Source organism: Anoplopoma fimbria, chromosome 1, assembly GCF_027596085.1.
Source record: "Anoplopoma fimbria isolate UVic2021 breed Golden Eagle Sablefish chromosome 1, Afim_UVic_2022, whole genome shotgun sequence".
NCBI classification, from domain to species: domain Eukaryota; kingdom Metazoa; phylum Chordata; class Actinopteri; order Perciformes; family Anoplopomatidae; genus Anoplopoma; species Anoplopoma fimbria.
In genome coordinates this window covers 23,520,710-23,529,521 of record NC_072449.1, presented here as the reverse complement: position 1 = coordinate 23,529,521, position 8,812 = coordinate 23,520,710, and the positions used below count along the sequence as shown (strand labels likewise).

General features: G+C 38.7%; 1 protein-coding gene across 1 annotated transcript; it reads right to left on the bottom strand.

Moving 5' to 3' along the window:
- Positions 1-2,960: 2,960 nt before the first annotated feature.
- ca4b (carbonic anhydrase IV b) lies at positions 2,961-7,329 on the bottom strand. Its single transcript, XM_054606222.1, is given in 10 exon segments — positions 2,961-2,988; positions 2,990-3,141; positions 3,499-3,662; positions 3,920-3,986; positions 5,096-5,188; positions 5,293-5,438; positions 5,638-5,802; positions 5,895-5,939; positions 6,159-6,246; positions 7,321-7,329. Coding segments are annotated over 10 exon segments (957 nt in total).
- Positions 7,330-8,812: the final 1,483 nt, after the last annotated feature.

The window sequence follows — 8,812 nt, the reverse complement described above, 5'->3', positions numbered from 1 at the left end:
TTAGACATCTATTCCTGTGCAACATGGGATTTTATCCAAAGTGATCTCCTCAAGTACTTAGGGTGCTATACTGTAGATAGTCAAGGTGCATAAATCAAGCGTATCATCTAATGACACGACTGGGTGTTTTACTAACCAGGTCACTGATTAGGACTGATTTGATTATGTTTACCTTTGCTGACTGCTGACTCCCTATCTCAGACAGGGAGTTAATACTTTACTGCAGTTTACAAGGGTAGCTGTACATGTGTCATTGCTTTAGAAGGGTTGCTGCAGTTTAACTTATTTTCTGAGTATTGGAATTAAATATATAATTTTGAGGATTAATATGTTTTACCAGTTAGAATGAATTCATCAAATCTATGTGCTAACACACACCAGAAAAAAGGCCGCCATTACTGTTTCCGTCCAGTCAAACATCTGTCTCATGACATCATGGCTGTGGGTTTGTTAGCGAGTCATACCATGAGAGATGAAACTTCCCCAGGACTGCTAAACATATAAATTAAATATTTGAGGATATTCATGCCCTTTTTTTTAATACTCTATGTAGCATGCTACTGCTACCCAGAGTTGAATGCATTCACAGTCCAAAGAGTCATTCAGACTTGTTCGGTGCTGCCACGTAGTGGATGTTAGGGGAGGTAAAGCAATGACTGGTTACAGTGGAAAGTGCATTACAGTAATCCAGACAGGGAAAAAAACTAGAACGTACAACTTTATCCACAACATCACACCATCTCTGTTACTTAAGATATCAACATGCCACTAAAAATCTCTAAAAAGATTTTCTACAAAGCAAACCGATATATGATATACTTATACTTTATTTAATTATTCATTCATTGAATAATGCTTGACATAACAACTGAGACTAAACAGGGTGTACCAAAGTCTGAGACTTTTTAATAATAATAATAATAATAATACTTTAATTTTATATAGCGCTTTTCTAGATACCCAAAGACGCTTTACATAGGGCGAAGACAAACAAAACAAAAAAGAACACAAAGGAGCAAACAAAACAAACAAACAGAACATTTTAGTAAAAAAAAGAAAACTGGAGAAGCTGTGCGGAATGAGTCATGTAGTGGAGGGTAGGGAGGGAAAGGGAGCAGGGGTTAGCAGGTGAAGGCGAGTTTGAAGACGTGGGTTTTGAGGGCTTGTTTGAATGATGATAGGGTGGGAGCCTGACGGATGTGGATGGGGAGGGCGTTCCAGAGGGAGGGTGCAGCAACTGAGAAGGCCCTGTCACCCCAGGTCCAGTGCTTGGTCCTGATGGTCTTCAGAGTGTTTGCGCCGGCGGACCTGAGGCAACGGGTTGGGGCGTGGAGGGGGAGGAGGTCTGAAAGGTAGGGAGGGGCCAGGTTGTTTAGGGCTTTGTAGGTGGTGAGTAATATTTTAAAGTCTATCCTGTATTTGACCAGGAGCCAGTGGAGGTTGCGTAGGACCGGGGTGATGTGTTCATAGCGACAGGTGGAGGTGAGCAGTCGAGCGGCAGAGTTCTGAACATATTGGAGTTTATTGAGGATTTTGTTGGGAGAGCCATAGAGGATGCTGTTGCAGTAGTCGAGTCTGGAGGTTATGAGGGCATGGATGAGAATTTCGGTGGTGGCAGAGGACAGGGAGGGCCGGAGTTGTGCAATGTTCCTGAGGTGAAAGAAGGCAGTTTTGGTGATGTGGTTGGCGTGGGGTAGGAAAGAGAGGGTGGGGTCGAGGATGATTCCAAGGTTGCGGACCTGGGTGGAGGGGGTGACGATGGACCACCAATGTTAAGAGAGAAGGTCTGGGCTGAGCGGGTGAGGGAGTTTGGGCCGATGATGAGTATTTCAGATTTATTGCAGTTGAGTTTGAGAAAATTCTGTTGCATCCATGATTTTATATCAGTGAGACAGGTGGTGAGAGTGGAGTGGGTGACTGAGGTGATGGTCTTGGAGGAGAAGTAGAGTTGGGTGTCGTCAGCGTAGCAGTGGAAATGGAGACCATGACGACGGATGATTTGTCCAAGGGGAAGGATGTAAATGATGAAGAGGAGGGGACCAAGCACGGAACCTTGGGGGACACCGTGGGTGACTGGGGAGGTGGAGGATTTACAGTTGTTTATGGTAATGAATTGATGTTGGTCTGAGAGATATGAGGTGAACCAGGAGAGGGCAGTGCCAGTTATGCCAAGGGAGTGCTGGAGACGTGAGAGGAGGATGGAGTGGTTGATGGTGTCGAAGGCGGCGCTAAGGTCAAGGAGGATGAGGATGGTGAGGAAGCCAGAGTCAGCAGAGAGAAGTATGTCATTTGTGATTTTCAGTAGGGCGGTTTCTGTGCTGTGTTTTGAACAGAAGCCAGATTGGAAGGGTTCGTAGAGATTATGGAGATTGTGGTGGGACTTGAGTTGTGATGCGACAGCTCTCTCAAGGACTTTGGACAGGTAGGGGAGGTTGAGAGGTGGCAGCCAGTTTTTAACACGCACAACATAATTTAGATGATTAACTAGTGAGAAAGGAATGCAAGAAAGGACAGTTAAGAGTTCAAACATCTGACGGACAGGAAGGAACATTTGATTATAACAAACACATTTGTTTTGATAACATATCACAAGAGGCAGTTTAACAACATCTACTATAATTGTTCTGTACATGGCAACTGTCCAATCAAACATAAAAAAACAATTGTTTGATCTGTATTGTCAGCAAACGTCAATGCAGTTTCGTGTAGAAATAGAAAATACATAGATTATGAGGTGTCAAGATGCTAAATCTACAACTTAAATATACAAAACATTTTTGGAAATGCTAATGACGCATGATTTGACGTATGAGGTTGTCTTTACAACAACAAAATCACACACAGTACATGCAGTTAATACACACATTAGGTTTTTTTTATGTACACCACATTATATTTCATTTATTTGACAATCATCAGTGGATATAAGCAGCAGTATTTATTTATAAAGATGTAGTAAATTAATCAGAGGGTGACAGGGAGAGTGCATACCAGCACTGATGTGATGAGTAACACATAGGAAAGCTGAGTAGGATGGCCTCCGGAGTAATACACCTGCCGTCCATTCAAGGGCTGCACAGGTCTGTAGGTTTGGACCATCTGCTTTCCATTCGAAAACTGAAGCTTGGCAAATACAGCGAGCTGTAATAGAAAATCATAACAGACAGGTGAAAAAGTGAAATGGCAAATTCTATAAATACAGTGGATGTAGTGCTAGAAAAGCGAGGCCACTCAAATAATTCACATAATGCTTCTCTTTTTCATTATTCTACAACAATGTTATTATGGAATGTTTTAGCAAACACGCATCTATTCTACGATCTAACCTATTTTTCAAAATATGGTTTATCCCTGATACCTTTCTCTAACTGAATACCACAGCATGTGATGTTTTGGGTTACACATGCAGAGTGTAAGAAAGCTTTTTTGTGAGCATTTAAAGATAAAGAAAATTGTATTCAAATATATATTTTTTTAGATTATTGTGAAAATAATCACCTGCTTCTTGCTTAGTGGAACTGTGTTTTCAAACAAGCTCCAGATGACAGCTTCAGCGCAGTTGGGTGTTGTGAGGGAGCCATCATAGCGAAAGTACTTGGTTCTATTCTTCTGAGGAGGTATGAACATTTCCAGGGACATGCCCTTCAGTGTCGTGCTGTTGGCTAGTTTTATAAAAAATATTAACAAGAGAAATGCATTATTAGAAAACAAAGAGGTTCAAGGTGACAGCTTTATTGTTAATTTATTTATTGTTGAGGTGTTAAAAAAGCTGTTCTATGACCCTTTGTAATCTCATAACAATTGTACTTTAGCCTAACACTGAACAATCAGCAGCACATTTAGGACCTGATACACAATGTGGCTTGAAGATAATGATGCAAAATTATCTTGTTTTTCCATGTCAGAAGATATGACTTACTAGGTCGTGTGATGTATTTCAGAGCATTTAGAAGTGGATCAAATCTCTTATTTGGAGAATTGGACTTCTGAAATTAAAGAGTAAAATGTTCAAGTTACTTGGCATTTTTGTGAAAGTTGGAGAAACATACTGTAGATGGTTTGGTTCTAACACATCCTGGTGCTTTGTTAATGGTTTATTTCTTCCTGTTACTTTTGTAGCTTTTTCAGTTTAGCTCAATTATCACAACATTAAAACAGCTAGTGAATATTTGTTTTCCAAAGTTCCTTGTTCTTAACTTTGGTGTTCCTCAAGGCGCAACTTTTGGACCATTTATACTTTTTTTGTCTTCATGTCTTCATTAGGGGATACATTTATTTTACTATCTTGGTAACCACTATATTCATAAAATCCTGTTCTTCCGTCAGTTATGGTAAAACCTTGAAAAAATGCTTAACGTTTTGAGGCCAGTTGATCAAGTATAACAGAAAAATCACTGACGTCCATACTTTGAAATCTAACCGGGGAATTATATATTTGCAATTATTGAACCTATAGCCCACTTTGACTACATTTTCATAAGAAAGATGTTTGTCGACAACAACAAATATTGCACCATCCTTAGGGATCAGCAGCATGGGCAAATGCTAGGGACACCATCCATCTAAATGGGCACCCAAAATGAGGAGAGATTTATTTTTACATTTTTTTACTAATACTATTTTAATACTATTATTTCTAAAAGCCCAAAACAATACAACTATGTATCCTTCTAAATAGGGCCTGTTTTCTGCATTGCCCACAGCATCATGCCAAGGCTTCACCCTAATAGCTAAAAGATAGCTCGAGTTAGCGTCAGATATTAACACCTTAAATGTATTGGTGTAAGTTAAATAGACTAGTCAGTTGTTTGGGGAGTGACTTACAACAAAACTTTGAGGAATACAGTTTTTCCTTTATATTTTATCTGCAAAGCTTTATCTCAAAGATATAAAGCTAAACAGTTTCTGTGGAGTGTGTGAATGCAATGATTGGTGGTGGAATTGGCTGCGATGCCAGAGACACCAGCTTAAATCTTGCCTAGGGCACCAAATTTGTCAGGGCCAATTTTGTTTATCTTAGTTATAACAGTTTTTTAAGCAGATCAATTTTTAGCAGATCTCCACTTTTTTGTATATGATAATCAAATGAAATCACCTTAAAGAAAAAGCCAAGAACAGCCACGCCTGTGTGGTCTCTTACAGCCTGGGACAGAGAGTCGTATTCTTCTTTTATGTGGACTATATGCATCTGTAGATGGCATAAAAAGATTCAATATTTTATTTATTTGAGTGCAGTACACAAAGTGGCTTCATCATATAATCATATCACACTTCACTACACATATTTCTTACCTCCATTGGAAATTGTTCTCCATCAACAGTGTGTTCGGACCCAGGTCCTCCATCTTTGCCCCAATGCAGGTGAAGCTGAACTGCTTTATATGTTGCAGCCAGATTTCCTCCTTTGATCCTGATACTAGATGGTAAATCCAGTTGAACTGGAAAAACACTCAAGTCATCTTTCAATAATTTAGGAAAAAAGCCCCCGCTGGTGATGATTACATAGAGCCATGTAAAACCATAATCTCAGTGGTTTATATCAGTTTGATTTAGTCAAGTTGATTTAAAATCATTCATTGTTGTCTTTTTACCAAATCTACTTCCTCAAATAAATCTGCAATTATCACAAAGACGTACCACTGTGACCGGTGTTGATGAGGCGACCATGAAAAGCCTCTTGATAGCCAATGAAGTGAAAAGGAGTGAGACGTTCATCTGGAAGCATTCTCCTTGTAACAATGTTAATTGGAGACTGAGATTTGCCACTGCAGTTCTGTGAAACCAATCCCCATAGCACTGGACCTGTGAAGGCAGGTAGTTGAAACAAATTAACTCCACTAATATATATTTCCTCATTTTCAGTTAACATGTTAATGGTTTGTCTTGAGGTTTACCTGTGCAGGTGTGATTACATGAAACTTGGGATTGGTAGCACCAATCTACAAGAAAATGTTTAGTTTAGTCATTGCATGGAAAATATAAAACAGCAAAGTCCAATACAATGACCAATACAAAAATGACCAATACAAGCCTCCAGCTAGGTTAGTTGAACAATATTGTATGTTTAAAAGAAATCACCAAATGTAAAAAAAAAAAACTGAATACATTTGCAAAGTCTAATCAATTAATTAATTAATTGTATCTCTTTCAGAACGTACCTGCCCCTGAGACAATCCTCATGGAAGATGCAAACAAAAATAAAACCGGTGCAAACTGCATTGTGAATGTACTGTCGGAGTCTGCCTGCTTTGAATTGAACGTTTTGGAGATGATGCCAAAAGCAGAGTTCAACCAGCGTGTTATAAGACAGGTAGACTCCCCATCAATCCCGCCCACACAACATGCTTTAGTTTTATGACTCCTGATTTGTGACCACAGCAAGCACTGATATCTGCAGACTGATATTCTCAAGATACTGTATGGACCTTCATTCACAAGATATGGCCTGACAACTCACAGCTTGAAGATGCAGTTAAGATTTTGTTGACAGAAAAAATCCCACCTGATCAGATATAAGTTATTTAGGTGCAGCAAAGATTTTGTTATCTTCTTCGTCTGATTTATCACTAAATGACAGACAATTAATCTACAATTATTACTCTTGGTATGGTGTTACTGTGACACACACAAATAATGTGGTCACATTTTTTTTGTTAATGTTTTAAAGGAATGACAATTAAATGTATTCCAACTATTCCTGATGATTTACTTCATGTCTGAGGGACATCAATTAAGTCTTTGTGGACTTGGACATTGGTGCAATACCCAACAGCGCCGTTAGATGGCAGCAGGACTTTTGGCAACTGACAGGAACCTTGCTTTAAGCTCCGGTTGGCTCTTTCGTCATTTTACTACGAGGAGTCGATGCCGCAGCAGCCTAACGTTGTCCTGTCTGATCATTTTATCTTATCTTTAACATAACAACTGTTTACATGGTCGCATGCCTTGGACCTGTAAGATCAACGCTGCCGCTTTTACAAGTATAACTTCCTGGCCACGTGTAGGCTACTACTTTTTCTAGAATTGATGAATTATGTATTATAATAATTATTTTATATCAGTTTTTTCAGATTCCAACCTGTCTTGCAATGTGTTCTCTGTCTGTATTTCTATTTAATTACTGATATTACTCTGCTCGTTCATAATCTGGTACAAATACTAACATCAGCACTTATACGACCACATACTGCTCAAAGTAATACTTATATCATATACTATATACAATAATATACTACATCATGTTCTTCAGTGTAATAACCTTTTCACAACATTTGCATTAGGCTTGACTGATTCCTCATAATATCAACTGTAGAACTTTACCAGCTTCATCTTCTGGGCTCATTTTATGGTCACATAATGACAGTATGTGATTACAGTAGATCTACTTTCAATGTTATGTTTATTTAGTTTGAAACTCTTTGAAGCAGAACTACCATTTATGCAGATGTAGCCCCCAGGGACTGGTGAGTAGGGCAGCCCTTGTTGTCTCAGGTCCTACCACTTTCTTGTCTGTGGTGAATGCTGGTATTAAGACATGAGACAGGTATTTTACCTGATAGGCTTCGAACAGATTTCACATTTTTAGACTGTAGTTACAACCTTTAAATGCCACTCACATAGTACATTTTGAGATGATGAGGCCAGCAGTTGTAGCCTTTGGCAATCTTGATGTGCTCAAAAAGAGTCCAGACTGACAAATTAAATTGGGGTTATCTGGCTTTGGTACTGTACTATATAATTTGCATTTCATCTCTTGTCTTTTGTATTCTGTTTTGTAATTCATTTTGTGAAGTCTTTCTTATACTAGTAAATTGATAATCTGTATTTTAATGTTTTGGATAGAAACTACAATCGTGTCTCTTTACAGAGTCTTTTGCACATGACCATCAGCATGGGTTGTCATCTGCTGTTTTAGGGTTTTAAAAACAGATCTCCTTAATTTAACGGCCCTTTTTGTAAACCTGAGCCTAAGCACATAGGGTTTAGGGTTTTCAAGCAAGGTGGAACTGATCTGGTGTATCATGATTTACTATTATTATTATATTCCTTTATTGGCACCTGAGTGCAGTGTATCTTTTTATGCTTGATGTTTATCTCCACAGAGCTATAGCTGTATGTGTCAACTGACAGATTAGATTCATGTTACCGATTTTATGATAGTTTCTCTCTGTGTAAGTGAAGTTATGCATCACAATGATTTAAACCTGTACCTAGTTCAGTTGATGGCATGCTTGAGAACTGAACAGCCTGTTATTGAAAAACACTTGCGTAATAAAAGACAGCCTACTGTTCTCCAACCTAGTGTTTTTATTTGTGATCTTGAAAAAGCCTTGTTATTCATTCGAAGATAGCATTCTGGCATTTTTGTTGTAGAATAGGAGCCAAGGCGGTATGCTACAAAACTAACAAACATGTTGTGTCAATGAGATACGTTCTGTTTCGTGAGATGGACAGATGTGGAGTTATTTTATACGCCACAATATTAATAGAATACAATTGTATGACCTTTTATTTAAACTGTAAGGGGTTTAAACGCAAGAGTCATTCAAAACAAATGTTTTAATAATGATTGATTTATTGAGGTCATTGTAGCAATTATTTCAGTTGAAACATTTTATGCAGTCTATGGTTGAAACGCAGTGTTTTACTTTATGGCTCAAGATTATTTCCATCACAATGCAACTATCTGAACTGCGTGATAAATCACTCTGCACCACTTGGGTAATGCGAAATCCTACAGTTAGCACTGTTTGTGAATGCAGCACGGTGGCGAGTGGTGGAACTCGTTGAACTACTTCCTCTGTGCTGCGTT